The 18788-nt window shown below is 40.3% G+C and overlaps 1 protein-coding gene across 1 annotated transcript in view; it reads right to left on the minus strand.

The window, feature by feature from the left end:
* Nucleotides 1-18788, minus strand: part of ESF1 (ESF1 nucleolar pre-rRNA processing protein homolog) — a 28701-nt gene extending 9913 nt beyond the window's left edge. The window contains exons 1-9 of the mRNA XM_080999055.1: nucleotides 18694-18788; nucleotides 15448-16093; nucleotides 13108-13511; nucleotides 12246-12359; nucleotides 11433-11533; nucleotides 9086-9238; nucleotides 8356-8464; nucleotides 6417-6555; nucleotides 3002-3163 (exon numbers count right to left, since the gene is read on the minus strand). Of these exons, the coding sequence (XP_080855181.1) occupies nucleotides 3002-3163; nucleotides 6417-6555; nucleotides 8356-8464; nucleotides 9086-9238; nucleotides 11433-11533; nucleotides 12246-12359; nucleotides 13108-13511; nucleotides 15448-16060 (1795 nt within the window). The 5' untranslated portion in view covers nucleotides 16061-16093; nucleotides 18694-18788. The remainder of the gene's footprint in view (nucleotides 1-3001; nucleotides 3164-6416; nucleotides 6556-8355; nucleotides 8465-9085; nucleotides 9239-11432; nucleotides 11534-12245; nucleotides 12360-13107; nucleotides 13512-15447; nucleotides 16094-18693) is intronic.

Below are 18788 nucleotides of genomic sequence, written 5' to 3' on the forward strand. Positions count from 1 at the left end.
GATAGGCAGACAGAATTTATCAAGTTCTTCGTATATTAATTTTCATTAGCAGCTGCAAGAACAGAAAGATCAAAAGAAGATGATGTTGCTATCGTCCACCAGTGTATACTCCCAGAGGGAGCTGAAATCATCAGCCCACTAACTTAAGACTGTCATCTCTCTAGTTCCCTTTCGTCATCTTTGTGCACAAGAAGAAATCTTTAAGAGTAGCATTCCCAGACCTGTCAACAGCTAGAAAAAGTTGCATATCATATTGAAATGTTTGACTGAAAGAAACATCCTCTTCCCCCAGCCCCATCCAATGACAACTTCATAAGGCCAAAAAACCAAAAAACCCACATCCCATGGGAAAGCATACTACTTGAGTTACAAGAGACTAGAAAAGAGCATAAATCAATTTCTTCTAAAATTCAAGTTACCTATCATTAAATGTATTATCTTCTACACACACTCTTGGGCTTTCTTGTCCAGCTTCCTGCAAGCCCCTTCCTGCAAGCCCCGAAAGCTGAGCGCCTCCAAAATGGAGAGCTGAAGCTGGTAGTGTGTAGCAACTTTCAATCCAAGAGTGCACTATTTTACATTTACACACATGCACACTCTGTTTGGACATAATGCCAAACCATGGTTTGATACTAGTTTAGTGCAAACCAGTTTGCTGTTACACCTGAACTGACAAACTATGGTTTGCAATGACCCTGCAAACCAAGACTTCAAACCAGCAAGGTTTGGTGTTACATATGAACCAACACACACAGTTCTTTATAATGGCCATTAAACAGAGGGCCAGATCTCCATTTCCAAGGTTTAGCTTAGAAACAAGTAATTTTTTTAAAATCTTAAAAGAGGTTAGAAGAGATCATTTACCCATAAATGATGGAACTGCATGCACAGCCAAAACTTCCTTTTCCAGGTTTAACTGCTACAGCTACAATTCCTGTTTTTCTAAACAGAACCTTAAACACTGCGTGTCGTGATGTGCTAGCAGTGTAATGCTTTTTCCAGCACAGGGAAAAATAATAATTCTGTCATCCAGGAGGACACACTGCCTTTTCACCTAAGACCAAAACTATCATGTCCCTTTAATTATATTTTTTACTGAATGGACATGATGGGAGAAAGAGCTCCGTTGAGATCATGTACTATCCCTATATAAGACATATTCTGGCAACTGCAAATATACTAAAATATTATTGTTGTTATTATTATTAGCAGTACTAATGTTATTACTAGTAATAGTATTTCCCACCCTTCATCATATGGTCCCACAGAAGGTTACAACAATTTTTAAAATGCAATATCAAAATCAGCTAAAAGAAATTACAGCCAAGAGAATGAAGTGGCTCCCATAAGAAGATATCCAAGATGTCAAAGGCCAGGGGAAAGATAGCTGTTAATAATTTTGGAAACAGTCTGATATGTTTGTTCATGTGAGATATATGCAAATAGTGGTTTTTTAAAAATGTACTATTGTGATCTTTATCACCTTTCTGTGGCTGTTTTATTGAGTGACTACTACCCAGAATGAGATCGCTGGATTGACGGACAGATATAAATACTTCAAATGAAAATAAATAAACTGAATGAGTTTTCCAGATTTCTTAATCAACTGCCTAGAAAATGAAATCAATTGCTCCATCTGGAAAAGTTGGAGTGGAAGGAACAGCCTTTTCATGAAACCAGAAAGGGATTGAACTTCCTCCACAGATTAGATTGTCTTAGAAACAGCCAGCCAAATAACTTTCCAAGAACAAATGTGATTGTCTAAGGGGTGACAATATACAAAGCGTAAGCAATAAAATGAGCTGTTTAGAGCCAACAGAACATAGAGGCTGAAGGAGGCACAATATATCCCTACGTTCATCGATTTAAAAATGCACACATACAGTCACAAAACTTTCTTATTTAACACTTAATACTGAAAATTCAGTGGAACTGTTGAAGATAATGAACTGCAGAGCCTCCCCATGGCAAACCACCACTGCAGAGAAGCACACTGCGGACCATGTTTTCATGGTTTGTGAGCCACTGCAAAGACAGAAATACCTTTGATGAAGGGTAAGATATAAATCTCTTAATAAATAAACAAGAACAGAACCCAGACATGGAGTGTGGAGAACTAACAGGCACTGTTCATTCCCCTTCCTTCTTTTTCTCCACATGAGGCTGGCTGTGAAAGTCCTTGTGTTAAGACGTTCCCAACTCACATGGAAACTGCCCTTGTCTAAAAACCGGTTTCGACAGATGCCACAGAGTGGCTGCTTCATAATGCAAGCCATTTATTGCATTAGCAGGGCAGGCGGGGAGAACAAGGAGATTTTATTCACCCTGTTGCAAACTTTCTGCCTGGAGGTTTGCAGAGGGACCTTTCTTCATTTCAATTTGCAGTGTAAGAACACCGTGCTTTTTAGAAGCAACAGTCAAAAGAGAGCAGCTGAAAGTGACCTGTGCATGGTTTTCAATCAGAAGACATGGATTAACATTGGGTGTGCATGCTACACTCAGGACTCAACTCCTACCTTCAACAGGGGTGGAGTGACGAATACTAAGGAGGTAGAAGAAGCAAAGGGCTGCATTTGTATGTGGAGGCATTTGGCAGCTGCCATTTTGAAATATGAAACACCATCGTGCCTCCATGGCAACTCTCTCCCATTTGCATATTAAAGGCACAAAGCCCCACTTTGGGTCATAGCTGGCAACTCCATCTTTCTTGTGGGGTGGGGAAAACCTCAAGGCCACAAATATAATAGTCAAGGAGTATTTTTCAGCAGCTCACCAACCCCTAATATTATTTCCCCTAAACAGTGGTTCGAAGCTCAGCCAAAAATAAGCCCCAAAAGACAGAGAAAAAGAGTGAAAGAAATGTTAGCTTTGAAAAAATATTTCAGTACCTTTTGAAAGAGTAACTTGGAACTTGCATATTTCTATTGCTGAATTTAAGCTGGTCAGTATTAAAAAAGAGAAAGGGGATTAAAGAACACTGCAAATAGTATAAGCCATCTACCTGGAACCCATTTGATTTCCATTTCCATATCAGTTTCTTGATGTTTCTTTTCTTTTTCCTGGATACTCCTAAGTAGTTCTCTGTACTTTGCTATTTGCTCTTCATCATCTTTGGAGTGTTGCTTATGTTTATCTCTGTCTGTTGTGTGCTTTACACCAAAATCTTTAAAAGAAAAGAGAAAAAGAGGAACTTCCAATAAATAGGTATAGAAGTCTAAAAAGGAGAGACGGCTCATCTTAAGCATAATACACCAGGGATGTGGAATCTGAGGCCTTCCAGATGTTGTTGGACTCCAATTTCCATCAACCCCAGCCAGAATGGTCAGGGATGATAGATGATGTAGTTCGTCAACATCTGGAGAGCCACAGGTTCCCCAGCCATAGTCTGTACTGACAGAATGGCTCTTCCGGATTTTATACTGGGACCTTTTGCACGCAGAGCATACCATATCACTGAGCTACTGTCAATTATCCTGAATTTAAATAGGTATTGTATTTGGAAATGAATAGTAGTCAGAAACACTTTTCACCAGCTCCACCTTGTGGAAAGCTAACACAGATTTTCCTCAATAATTGCATTCTTAAATTTAATCAAAATTCAGTTTATCCTTTGGGGAAAAAATATTTATAAAGCACAGCAAACCAAGATGAAATGGAATGGCTGCATAAACATCTTAATAAATATATAGAAGAGAGTAAGAAGCACAGAATATTCTTCTCATCTGATCACACTTTTTACATTTCTATTCTAACAGCTGAAATTCATTTTCCCCCGTTTGTGCTTAATGCCACAATAAACACACTGGCTAGAATTCCGTCATGTACCCAGTAAATCAATGAATAAAACATCGGGATCATGTTAAGGAAATGGCTGTGTATTTTTCTATTAAAAGCTTCTTTCTGAAAACATAATTAAATTCAAGAACTTTCCAAACTGGAAATACACCAAAAAGTCTTTGGTCTGGTGACACAGTTTAAACCACCTTTTTTAACTACAGTGTACTTTCGTGTAGCCTGGAGATCACAATGAATACATAATGCAATAAAAATAAGACATTTTCTGGAGCAATAATCAACAATAGTAGATTAAAAGTATTCTTTCTGCATTGTGATGCAGCTGTGATAAACTGTACGGAATAAATAGAAAACGGAAGTATTGCTGGCTTATATGTTCACTGAGTAACTGGGATGTTACTCTATCAGTTTCCAAGTGATATCCCATTTGCTTGTTTATTTCATGCGTGCACACACTCCACATAATACAATTAGTTCCCTCTGTATACCACATAGATCAGTACATCAAAAACTCACTGAAACAACTGGGGGGGAAATATATGGGAATATCAAAGTCCCATTACAATGCTTAAAAAAGTTATATGGGCAATCAAACTAAGTACCTTTCAGCTATATTTTGGGTTTCTCTGTATTAAAAATCAAAGTGACAGCCCTTTGGTGTAATGGTGTGTGCCACTCTGAAATTTTTACATGCCTGACTTCCACAGATCGTGGCATCAGTATAGATGACATAACTGGATATAAAAAGAGAACCCCATTATGGGGTACTAGTCCTTATCCTAATGTGACCTGGAAGTTATAAGTAAATATTCTGCTCTCCTAACACTTAATGTAAAGATCAGAACACTAGTTCTTTGTTACCAGCAAAGATTAATTATCACCTCCTGTAGGAAAGAAGGGTTTCTACATAGACAACAGAATCTTCCTTTGAAGGTAAACTTAGGGTTCAGGAAGCATGCAAGATAACCAATTTGGTCATTTATCCCTAGGGCCATGCCTTTTGAACCGCAAACTAGGCAAGGTAAACAAACAGCAAACAGACAGGAACTTGTAGGAAATAAACAGTGGCACACAGGAATGAAGATGTTAAAATCATCTCTTCCCCATAAGCATATATTAGCTTAGTACTTAAAAACGCCAGCTTTCCAATGGCCGGGTAGCTCAAAAGCTCAACAGGGACCCTCTTTTCACTCCACACTCTCAAGTATAAGCCCTATCCTTCATGGGTCCCCAGACCAAGGAATCGGTGAGAGAGACATTGGAGCCTTCCTGGTACAGGATATTGATGGGGAAAGCAGAACTGTCACAGCCCTCTGATTCCATGACTTGGGTTCCACCCTCTCCAGGGCAAGTATACCCTTCCTCGCCTTTACTTTTCATGTGGGCACTGTGGCAAATTGTCACACTCACTATCTCTAGGCTGTTGATAGGGATCCTGTTACTCTTTGAAGAGTGTTGTGTGATTTGCTGCCCACTTTTATCTGTAACTTCGCTGTTTGAAAACAGCATCCATGCACGCTTGTCACTTTTATTCCAAGTAATAAATCTATCCTTATTTATTTCCTACTGCATGACCTTCTTCTAGGCATTTGGTTAAGGTTAGAAATGCATATTCATAATGGATGCATGTTTTAACTGCAGCAAAAGTCCCTAAATCTATTGGGTGTGTGCACAAGAGTACATGTGAGTGCTGGATACACACGTGGGTTCAGACACACACTTTGTAAGAATGGCAGAAGATTTAAAGTTCTCACCACACTTTCTCTATCATCCTTGAGGAAGTAGAGAAAGATGGATCACTAATGCACCAGTAAAGGGCTCAAGCCTGTAAGATGCATACCAAATGTTATCCACAAATGCACACATCAGCTGGCAAGGCTCAGTCTTCACAACCCACAGAATATTAAGTTTCTCTACAACTGCACGATTTCAGGAACCCAATTCCAAGAAAAAGAAACATTTCCATGAACGGTAACACTAGCCAGAGCTGCAGCAATTCAATTGTTCCCAAGGATCAAAGAAAACATATTCCAACCACACACAAAACTCCAAAACCTTGTTTACAGAATGATGGTTAATACAAATTGTTCGGTCTCAGCCACCTGTCAAATTTGCCCCTCCAGGGGTGGGGAAATAAGGATCTGGTTCCCTATCCATGCTTAACTTGCTTGGTTCCCAGTACATTTCTGAGCACAATTCAAAGTGTTGGTGCTGACCTTTAAAGCCCTAAACAGCCTTGGCCCAGTATACCTTAAGGCGTGTCTCCACCCCCATCGTTCAGCCCGGACACTGAGGTCCAGCTCCGAGGGCCTTCTGGTGGTTCCCCCTCACTGCGAGAAGCAAAGTTACAGGGAACCAGGCTTCTCGGTAGTGGCTCCTGCCCTGTGGAAAGCCCTCCTATCAGATGTCAAAGGATTAAACAACTATGTGACGTTTAGAATACATCTGAAGGCAGCCCTGTTTAGGGAAGTTTTTTAATGACTGATGTTTTAATGTATTTTTAATCTCCTGTTGGAAGCCGCCCAGAGTGCCTGGGTATAAGTAATAAATTATTATTATTATTATTATTATTATTATTATTATTATTATTAATAACACTGAACCTTCAGAAATGCAAGTACCTTGGTGTTCTTCCTCCTCTTCCTCACTTGATGAAGCCAAGTATGCTTGGAAGTCCATGTCCAGAAGTTCATCTTTTTTAAATGTTCGGCTGAGGGAAGTCACTCTCTCATGATCTGTCTCATCCCACGTGATGTCTACCTTAAGACGGAAAAAATATTGTGCTTTACCTTCAAGTCACACACGTGTATGCATATACATATAAAGACTGGCTTAAAACAAACTCAATCCTCACGCTAGACCACAACAAAGACTCAACCTTCATATTCAGAATTAAAAATTAAGGCTGTCAGCATTTCTTGCTGCACTCTGAAGGGATTTCAGAACAGCCCCATTCCCCAGTATGTCCATGATTTTACACAAGTGAAGAGCGGCAGTGACGAGACTGGGGAGAAAAGAAAATATGTAAAGACAAATGAGCAAGGGCTGGAGAGAAACCCCCAGAAATTTAGTCCCAACTGCAAATGAAATATTAAAAACTGAAGAGCTAGTGGTTTCTAAGTGTTGTTTTATGACCTGGTCAGCACTCTGTGCATGGATTAAGTGTTTACTGCCTTGCCAAAGAAACTTCCTTTGAAAGAAAGGAGAAGTAATTTGAATCCTAAAAATATATTTTATTCTTGGATATTGTCCTGATTGGCAGTAGTGGTGGACATTATCATTATCACCATCATCCTGTCCTACGGTTTTAGCAGGGTGTAGAGTAGGGCTCAGTTTACTACTTTTGCATTTATTCACATGGTTCCTGCTAGAGTGTCTAAATTCCTGACACAGTCCTGTTTAAATTCAGAGACCGTCTATGCTATTCTTTTCATGTATTGCATTTGAAGTCCTTTATGCCAGTACCAGAACTTATTATGTTGATATATTGGTATTTTTTGTTTGACATGTTCCCTGTTCAGAGTTAAGAGTTACTTATGTTTTTGTTCAATTATACTGGAATGCAGTGGTTTATGGAAATACACAGCAAATACCATAAACCACAGGAGACGGGGTGAAAACGGGGTCATAAAACATGAAATGGGTATATCAGAGGTGAAGCAAAAGATGTATTCTCATGCTATTTGGTATACGTAAAATGAAGTTTAGAAGTGAGATTTCTCTCCTAGAATGTTCTGGTTGATTGTGAAACAAAACAGATCACTTTTAAGTCAACACAGAATCCATAAGGCTCTGTGATTTTAGCAACAGCCAATGTGGCAACAGGGTTAGAGCACTGGACTTAAGATTCTGAGTTCCTAACCCTGAGCTCCTAACATACAAATGCAATTGTATTCAGAACATGCTTTGCAACAAGCATCAGCTATGTGTCACCTTTGTTCCAGGATTTACAAAATTTCAAATGCAAACTTTCCAGCAATGAAAGGTATTTTTTTCCACTTGTACTACACACACAATTTTAAATATATATATGTGGAGACTGATGTGTGCAACAAATGATTGGTTACAAAGAGAGAAAAACAGAGTGCTTAGAAAAAATGACTCTGTATACAAATTTACACAAATTCTTTGGAAAAAAATGTCTGTATCCATTTTTTTCCTGAAGTGGAAGAACATGTTAATCAGATGTTTAAAAGATGTGACTAACGTGTTTGGAGTAGTACAAATTCAACAGGCACATTAAACACAGCTAGCACAAGAGAAAAAAAGGCTATACAGAATGCATTTTAAGCTTTTTTAAAAAGAAAACTCCCAATCAACACTGCCAAAAGCACACACACACACACCGAGCAAGGTCATGAACCCACAGAAATCCAGTGCACAAGTCCCCAGGAAGATAATACATGAGAACTCCGCGTATGATAACTGCATCAACACAAAATGGATCATTCCTGCCTTTCTATCTACAGTGTGATCACTGCTGTATTTACAATCTTTACAAATTAAGAACTCGGAAAACTAAACAAGTTCCAAAGGGCTACAAAAACACTGTTAAGGTACCTTTGAAGTCGACACAGCAGCAGATGTGAAGTACTTTGGTTTATAAGAGTCCACTTCTGAGGCCACATCCTTTGGCTCGTCATCAAATGTCACATCATCTGGAATGAATCTTAAAAGCCGAAAAGAAAAGGAATTGTTATTAAAACAGATACAAGGAGGCTTCAAAGGAACAAATGTTGATAGGCCCAGCCTCTCTCTTAATTAGTATTAGCTGTTATTAGATATATTAGAAAACAGTTGTTGTTCAGTCCATGGTTTGGGTGAAGAGGTCAGACAAAAGTGTTACATTTCACTCAGCACAGGGACAGCACTGGTCAGCTCCAGTTTAACCCCACTGAAAAAATGGTGACACCCCAATTACTGTTGCTGAAGGGGAGGAACCTGTAACTCACAAGGCCTCGAAGGGTAGGAAGCCAGGAAAGAGGCAATAGCTTAGTGGAAGAGCACAGATGTTGGATTTACGATCACAGGGTAGTTTACAGTATAAAAACTACAAAAATACCTAAAATAACAAACAAAACCATAGCTCCACCTCTCTGCAGTTGCCACAGAAAGGACCAGTTATCATCATCAGCACTGAGAGTTGTGAATTAACCATCCTCTGGTCAAACTGTTCAGTTAACAACTTCTGTCTCAGGAAGGTCTCAGGAACCCTCTCTCAAAAAGAATAACAGCAATTAACCATCTTCACGAAGCTGTCGCAGGAGGAAAAGAAAACCCCCCACAATACCTCAGGTCCACGAAAGAACAACTGCTTTCAAATTCCAATCCATCACATTCTTCATAAATTTTGTTGGCTGTTTCGGGAGTGTCACACTCTACAACCGCATAGAAATACTTCAGTCGCTTGAACTGATAGTCTCTCAGTTTTTCCTTATAAATGCTTTAAAGGAGAGAGAGAAATCAAGTAAGGCTAAAAAAATGAAGGAACAATGAAGCAATTATACTGCAATCCAGTTCTCACAGCTGTGTGGCATAAGAGTATACAACAACATATGAAACTCTTCATGATTATGACCAAATATCAGACACTAGTGCCACAATACCGGACTCAGTGAGCTAGCAAGGTATTTTGTATCTTAGACCCTAGGAATATGTTCTGATGTACTTTAGAATCCGAGTTCCTTCACAACTATGGATACTCCAGAGCAGCCTTCACTAGCCTGGTGCCTCCTGATATTGTTGGACTCCCACCAGTCCCAGCCAGCATGGGAAATGGTCAGGGATGATGGGAGTTGGAATCCAGCAGCATCTGGAGGGCACCAGGTTGGGCAAGGTTACTCAAGAGCAGGCTTCCTCGAACTCGGCCCTCCAGATGTTTTGAGACTACAATTCCCATCATCCCTGACCACTGGTCCTGCTAGCTAGGGATCATGGGAGTTGCAGGCCAAAAACATCTGGAGGGCCGAGTCTGAGGAAGCCTGCTCTAGAGTCATGTGCCAGGATATAAAGAGAGTTACTTTTGCTGTACCCAAGGGATTGCATTCACACATAAATGGTTGTTGTTACATTTTTTCCTTTGAACAGCAGCTCTCATGCTATATCTCTTGAAACTCCCTTGAAACTCCAAAAGCATCTTGCTTTGTGGCATCAGGAGCTTTCGTTTGAGACAAAGAAGTTCAAAGGTACTCTGAACACAGCGAACTATTGGTGAAAAACTTTGAATCCCGTCCCCCGTTTGCCAATCCCTCCTAATGAATAGTTACCCAAACCATGGTAAGAAATCAATGCATGAGTGGCCCTATGCAGAAGTGAGCATGATCCTAAATTCATCGGCTGGTCAGGAACTTAGCGCTAATACAGCCTTCTTCAGCCTTGGATCCCTGGATATTGTTGAACTACAACTCTCATTAATCTCTGATGGCTAGGCTGGATGGGAATGATGGAAGTTGTTAAGTCCAGCAACATCTGAGGAACCAAGACTGAAGCCTTCTGGGCTAAATGAACTGAAAAAGAAAAATCAACATGCAATAGTTTAGGTCTCCCCATACAATTCTACCGGCCACTGTTTACAGAGAAAGCCAGATATGTCTCTGCTTTAAGAAACATATGCATTTACATCCCCTAACTTTCCCCAATTACTTATCAGCATTATTATAATATCACCGTATATCTATCTACATGGCACTTGTTCCAAGGGCCCTACGGTCTGAGAACAGAAAGCAATGAATGAACAAAAGTGGCCATGCGGTTTGTGTTCTCTGAAGCACCAAATGTGTTGAAAATGCTAAACAAAGGTAAAGCTGCATTATGGTAACAATTAAACTAGCAATTTTTTCCTTTTCAGACTTTTAGAACTGATGGCATGTCTATAGCAGCAAACTGGCAGGGTTCGCCCAGAGGGAGAAAGGTTCCATCTAGTGGTAGAAATTCATTGTGCAGTATCATGTCAATACTTGTCACTTTGATACCCGAGGGTCATTCTGCTCATCATCCACCATCACAAATGCAACATGCAGCTGTAATGTTCAAGTTGCTCAACTGGTCAGCCCTGCCTGCCTCCACAAGAAGCAAACAATGAGGCTTAGTGTTACCTGCAAACCAGAACTTGTGTTTGTTTCTCTATACAAACCATGAGTGGAAGCCAAGGAGCAAAACAAACTTTGAGTGCTGATTCACACGTAGCACCAAGCTCTTGGCTTGTTTCTCCCAGATGTAAGCAAGATGCAGCAGAGTAGGAGCAACTGGGCAGTATGCACAGTGAACCATGGTTTATACCCAACCATTGCTTACTGTTACATGTGAACCAAACTAATGTTAGGTCCACTACATCCCAAATGCTTTGGTGTGAAGACAAAGTTTTTGGAATGAGATACCAATAGAAAAAAAGTATGTTAAACTAGAATCATTATGATATTGATTACTAACTTTAATTCTTCCTAGGATTTCAAAGGGGTTTATTTATTATTTAGTATATTTATTAAAAGTATATACTGCCCTTCATTTGAGGATCACAGGGCGGTTTAAAATATAAAAACACAGTACATAATACAAAAACAATAACCCTTCCCAATGTATTGGATTTCAATAGCAAAATTATATATATATGGGAATTATTGTATGTCAGGGTTAAACACCTGTCATTCTCTGTGACATCTTCAGGAAGGCTTAATAGTTCAGTTGGACCATTCACTTCCTCCTCTTTCATTCTCTCTTTCCCAAACTCTGAAGGATAGATCTAGAAACAATAAAAAGGGTGCGTGACATAGTATTAAGTGGCTTGAGAACAGCTTGGGCTTAGATTTTAAATAATAAATTTCCCCATCTTTCCCTTCTGCCTTAACTATGATTTATACAATGAAATCCACTACTCACATTGCGTTATGAATAGGTCTTTATGCATGAGGCTCAACTGACACGGACAGAAGTTCATGGTAGACTGCTTTAACAGCAGAAATGTCTTAACTTTTGGTGTTCTGTTTTCATGCCTCACCAGTATACATTTTCCACAGAGTTCTATACTAAAGGATTCCTTATGGATTCCAGAGGGGGGGGGATTGCATTTACTGTCCAGTTAAAAGAGCATTCAGTGAACCTAACTGTGCTGCAGAATTGTAATATTACTCTAATATAGGAGTGGCAAACTTATAGACCTCCTGGTGTGGTTGGAATTCAAAGTCCCATCAGCCTCAGCCAACATGGGCAGTAGTGAGAGATAATAGGAGTTGTAGTCTAGTAACATACGGAGGACCACGGTTTTGACACCTCTTCCCACACCTTCAGCGCAAGTCTAACCAAGTATTTCAACTAAAACACCACAATTTACAATTTCTCCAGCACAACCCATGCTAGTCTCACAGTTGCAACTATTTGCAAAAAGACAGGTGGATTCCTTCGCACTTCCCCAAATATGCATTATTTGCACGCTGCTGTTGAAAACAAGTGCTTACCTTTACAGAAAAGATAAAACCACCTTTAGGTGTAAATGAATTAAGTAAAGCCAGTAGGTCCTTAGCTTTCAGTCGATCCCAGTCCATGTTGCAAACTGCCAATCTATGTGTGATCTGTGTGTAAGAAAATAATTTCACAACAGCTGCCTAGACCTTTAAGGTAACACAACAGACTGCATATATCACCCTAAGTAAACAAAAATGCAGTTATGAAATTAGATTTGTGCACAAAGAGGACTCACAGTAGAGTATGAGCACGGCTACAGAGCTTTCTGCCTTGGAGAAGAACCAGAAAATGTGATCAACAAATTACATATTGACTTTCCTCCTCCAGTAAAGATCATATACCTTTGGCTGGCTGTTTCTTCTTCATATACATACATATACACATCAGGCCAGACAGACAGTTAACCATTCTTGCTTAATCCAAGGAAGGATAAGAACCCAGGACAGCAAGGATAAACTGCTAAATCCACAACAAAACTAAGGGCAGAAGATACAGAACCAGAATTTCAACAGAGGTTCTGCAACTATTTTGAGTGGCTCCTGCTTTAGTTTTAACCTGGTTGACAGTTGCAAAAACTGCTGCTAGAAGCACTGAAATTTTAAATGTGTTATATAGAAATACTAGAAAAACTCTTGTTCCATATATGTTAGGCCTTCCCTCCACCCCTAATGAAAAAGTGAGCTGTAAACTTGCTGGGAGTGTGGGAGGCTGCAATCCTATAAATCACTTACTTATGGACTTGCTTTTTATGAGGACTGGCCTTGAAGGAAGGCAAGAAACGAAAAACACTCTATAGAAAGAGCTACTTAAAATATAATTATGTAGTTAGGTCTTTCAAGATTCCTTGAGCCTTACCGCATCTGCACGAGGGGCATCTTTAGCCAATTCTCCCCATCCATGTTCAACTTCAGGCTCCTTTGGATATATCTCAGCCAAATCCTCCTCCTCTTCATCATCATCAGAGCTGGTTTCTATATTGCCTTTCCCCCTTGCCAAATCTGGCCCACTGTCGCTTTCATCAATCTCACTTTCATTTCCTGTTTCTTCTTCATCTTCTGAACCACTTTCTTCTCTCATTTCTCCCTCCTCTCCCAAGGCGCTTTCCTCTTCCAGATCCCCGCTATCCTCTGACTCACTTTCCTCTTCAGTCTTTTCACTACCTTCCAATTCATCAAGATCAAAGTGCTCCACATTTTCACAAGTTTCCTTTTGCAAGCAATGTTCATTAATGTGCTTGCTGAAAGAATTATCTTCCTTTCCTAAATGAAGGAAAAGCAATACATTTAAACATACATATGTACAATATAGTATTTTCCAAATCTGAATTACGTCCAGTTATCCCTCAAAAAAAGATGGCACCTCAGACATGCAGAGTGTGAAGGAGAATGGTATATTGTTAAGATTTTCAGTGGTGATTGAGATGTTCATTGACCAAATTGTAGCTTACAATAGCATGCAGCTAACTATCTGGGAAACCAAATGTCCAAGACTACCTGTCAAGCGGCAAAAATAATTTTCTATCACACATGAAAGTGGACAAATTCAGTAAGAAACTGTTTTTTAAAATGTAAATGTTTTTGATAGCACATTTAGGGAGGAAAATAAACTACTCCCTCTGGTGAAAATAGTTTTCATAACACTGTGTTTTCACGGTTTCTATTTAAAAGAGAGATTCCGGGGGGGGGGGGGGGTCCATGGATGGGCTTAGGCCGGGAAACTAGGCAAGTGCACACACAAACGTGTGTGCGCACACACACAAACCCAACACAATAAAATAAATTCTAAGCAGAAAGCTTGTGTGTTTATGTGCATTTTTCCCTGGAGGGGGTTCACAGCTTTCATCAGATTTTCAAAGGGGTCTGTCACCCAAGCAGGGTTAAGTGCCACTACTCTAAGTCACAGGTAAGAAACCACGACATGCTGTCCTCAGCCCTTGACCTAAATTCTTGTGGGTGATGAGGGGGGAAACTGGGTAGCAGAAAGAGAGAAATGGCAGTGGCATGAGAGACAGAAAAGGTGGCAGCCACTAATATGAAACCCCTGGCATAGTACCTCCCCACTGGGATGGCAGCCACTCATAATGAAGGGTTCTCTGCAACTCACTTTAGGGCTCCCAAAGCCAGCCTTTTGTCCTTGTACTGGGAGCCAAAAGTCTGGGGGACATGCAGGCTGCTGGATGGCATAAAATGAGGTATAAGCATGATGGCATAGGATCCTGTTTATAGGGATAGGCTAACCATGATGCTGTGGTACTCTGGTGGTGGAGAGATTCTAACTCTTTGCAAAAGACTGCACTACAACCAGTTCCACTGACACTTGGTGCATTGTACAGCTCTAATCCCCAACTAGATTCTGCCATCTATTTCAGGAGTTCAGAATCTGAGGCCCTATAATTCCTATTAGTCCCAGCCAGCATGGCCAATCATCAGGAATACTGCAAGCTGTAGTCTAGCAACATCGAGAAGATGACAGATTCCCCATCCCAACCAATTTAAAGTACAGCTCTAGGACAGTTTTCCTCCTCAAGTTTAACATATTTTACCTCCACAGAGTTTACCACTAAGTGCACTTCTTTCCAAATCATGTTTGGAAAACTTACTGATCTTCTGCGACACCACAAAAGCCATTATTGTGCTAGTTTTGGCAAAATTAAGCAGTCTCCAATAAAAGAAGTGTTGCATGCAGAAAAAAGAGGCATAGAGAATTATTATTCATTTAGGCTATGCTTCTATGCACTTACTTGGAAGTTCCATTGAAACCCACATAGGGGTTTGGATGAGCAAATCTCAGTATATTAAACCAGGAAACACGAGCCTTTTTTTGCTCCTCCCTTCATGGCAAGGCATTTTATGTAAATTGGGAAACTGCAGGTACCAGTTTCAACACAAGCCAGGGTCTTAAAGTACATTTCAAACCATGGTTTAGGACAATGGCTTGTTTCAAAGCTGATGACCATAACTTCCCAGTTCAAATGAAATGGAAAGGGGTTCATTAGCTACTTCCTAGTTTCACTGCTGCACCCCACAAAGGGTAAATCAAGGGGGCTTGTATGCATAAGCAAGAGACTCATGATTATCTCAGTTTGATAAACTGAGGTAGGATTATCCAAACTGGCTAATAAAATATTACATCAAAGAAAAGCTGAGTAAGATTGAGAGACAGGTGACAAATTTCAATTAATTACATTCAACCAACCTAATTCATTTCTCTTATGGTTTACATAACTGTCTATGCTGCTATTCTTCACTGCTTTTTCTTTTACAGTCTTCAGGTTCTCAGGATACTTTCTGCCTTGCTTGTTCTGCTTCTTTGGTGTAAGTTCCTTTACTTGTTGCAGTTCAATCACTTGTGTGCCTTTTACAGTCTTTTTGGACTTTAACGATTTGCTTTTCTGGCCTTCATTTTTTAAAATACCCAGTTTTGACAATGAGGAACTTTTATCTGTCCCTTTGCTTTCTTTCCCAGAGTTACTCTCAACAGGAGACTTCTCAGATACTCTCTTTTCTTTAGTCTTGGCCTTCTCTCCCTGCGATTTCTTCTTAGTTAATTTTTGGTCAGACTCTGAAAGATCCGAATCTGAATCGGAAAGGTCATAAAAGCGTCTCAGGTCCTCTGTAGAGCTGTGTTGAACAGGCCGCCCTCGCTTATCCACAGTGTACTTCAACTTGAATTTTTTATCATGAAACATGGCCTGAAATCTTTTATCAATTTTGATTTTGCGATCTTTTTCTGGCATTTCCCAAAATCTTGGGTCTTTTGTAATGCGGGAAAACCGCTGGTCACTAATGAGCTCCTTTTTAGACTCCATTTTCACACTTTTAAAAAAGCCAAACTTGAACTACTAAAAAAAGAAAGAAAGAAAGAAAGAAAGGTTACATCCATAAAGCAATTCTATCACAATGCATCACTCTGAAATTACTGACAGTTTTTATTAAGGAGCAAGACAGCACCACGCATTACAGTAGTTTCACAAGACTTACAGATTAGTAAAGTAGGAGTAGCAAACATAGTGCCTTCCAGACGTTGTTGAACTCCAACTCCCATCATTCCCAGCTAGTGGTCATGCTGGTTGCAGTTCATGGGAGTCCAACAGCATCTGCATGACATGGTGTTGGCTACCCCTAAGCAAAGGAAGAAAGTTATACACCAAAAGAAGCATATGGCACAATCTGGACAAACAGTGAGACCTATGCAACCTTCTTCCTCACTTTTCAAGTTCCATTAAATGTAGTCTGATCTGGATAGGATCACGGCTTTTGTGAATCTAGTGGCCTGCTCTATCTTCCCCAGAAAAAGGTGCAACTGGAGCACCAGCTATAGCTGGTGGAATCCCATCCAAAACAGGAGGTATGTACCTCTAACCTCATCAGCTTTTTTTAGTGGCTCAAAGTACTTCTGCCTTGTCTGGATCTAGTGACAGTCTGTTTGTACACAACCTATTCATCACTGTTTTCAGGCACCAGTTCAGGACTTCCACTGCCTTCCTGGAATCTGATGCAAAAGACAGCTGAGTGCAATATTATCAGCATACTGTTGATACTCTTTTCTGGAGATTTCGAGTATCTTACCCACAGGTTTCATGTAGAGGTGAAACAACATAGGAAACAAGCCAATGACGGAGCATAAAAGTCATTCCTGGACACTATCTTCTGATATTTGCCCTCCAGGTTCAACTGGAACCAGTGCAAAATATGTTTTCTCAGAATGTCAAGAAGTATAGGCAAGGCACTGTGAGGTTCAGCAGAACCAACAGAAATGCACCCCACCCCAGTTCCCAACACAGGTTATCAATGAGGAAAATCAATCCCAAAACCAGGTGAGAAGCCAAACTGGGAAGAATCAAGATAATCAGCATCATCCAGGAATTACTGGATATGAGAAAACAGCACATACATGAACTCTGCCTAGAAATGTTTGATACATACAATTATACTGAATAGCAGTGACTAAGGAGGGTTTCTTACAACAGCTTTTTCCAGGGCAGCTGGCATATTGCCATTCTTTGAAAGGAAAATTCATTATAATCTGCTCCATTCACGAGACATTCCTCCCTGACTATATTAATCAACCACAGCATGCAAGGATTTAGAAGGCAGGTAGTAGCAGTGGACAACTTCACAGTTCCAGGGATCCCATTAACATCTCAAGATAAACAGGACAAGCAGGTGCCATGGGCATATCAACATAACATGTAAATCCAGGTCAGACTTGAGGAAAAAGACCCTAAGATCTTCTTCAGATACTTTAGTCTAGGAGCCCCTAGCAAATAAGGCTGGACAGATGGCTACCAGAGGGAGGATCTTTACAGTGGTGGCATCCCAGGAGCAGAATGCTCTTGCCAGAATGGCTTGTCTGGTGCCAATACTGAAATCTTTCCAGCACCAGATGATTACCTTTTTTATTTTTGAAAAGCTTCCATCTTTCTTGCTTTTTATTAAAAAAAGTATGTTTTAGATCATTTGCAGTGTTTCCATATTCTGCCACTGGATTTCTTTTGCTCTTGATTTCATTTAAATGTTATGTTTTATATTCTATTTTATACCTTATGATCTTTACTTAAAAACTGCTCAGACAATTTTAGCTGCAGTTGTAGCGACTGCACACTGGGTACAACAGAGTACAAAACATACATGTATGTTTTGAAATGAAATACAGTGGTACCTCGGTTTAAGAACAGTCCAGTTTAAGAACGATTTGGTTTACAAACTTCTTAAAACCGGAAATATTGTCTTGGTTTGAGAACTTTGCCTCGGTCTAAGAACAGAATCTGAATGGTGGAAGGGCACCGGTGGCAGGAGGCCTCATTTGGGAAAGCGCGCCTCGGTTTAAGAACAGTTTCAGTTTAAGAACAGACTTCCAGAACGGATGAAGTTCATAAACCAAGGTACCACTGTATTTCCCCGACTGAAAAGTGCAGAAACCAATGGCTTCAAGTTGCAAGAAAGGAGATTCCGACTCAACATCAGGAAGAACCTTCTGACATTAAGATTTCTGTCTGACAGTAAAACAGGCTTCCTCGGAAAGTGGTGAACTCTGCTTTTCTGGAGGTTTTTAAGCATCTGCCATGTATGATCTAGCTGAGATTCCTGCATTGCGAGGGGCTGGGCTAGATGACCCTCGGAGTCCCCTTTCCAACTCTACGATTCTATGAAGGGATGTATACAAATTTAATAATAATAATAATAATAATAATAATAATAATAATAATAATATACAACTATAATAAACCCTCTCCTGAGGAGGAAACAGTTGTTAACCCTGGCTAGCTAACACGGAGCAGAAAAGCGTGGTATACGCACAGGGGGAAAGAACAGCAGCAGTGAAATAAAGCCGAGAAAAGCGCCTCCTACGAACATTTACGAAGAAGGTGCCGCTGCCTCCCTCATAAGAGGCGCAACCGCTCCACGGGGCCCACGACACCCGCGTGCTCCCCATACTCACCGCAGCGTCTCCTCAGGATACTCAGGCGCGAGGAACTTCCGGTCTCGGCGGGAGGAGAGGGGGGGAAAGCACACAACCTCTCGTCACTTCCCAAA

This window comes from Podarcis pityusensis (genome assembly GCF_964106645.2).
Source record: "Podarcis pityusensis genome assembly, chromosome: 3".
Lineage (NCBI taxonomy): Eukaryota > Metazoa > Chordata > Lepidosauria > Squamata > Lacertidae > Podarcis > Podarcis pityusensis.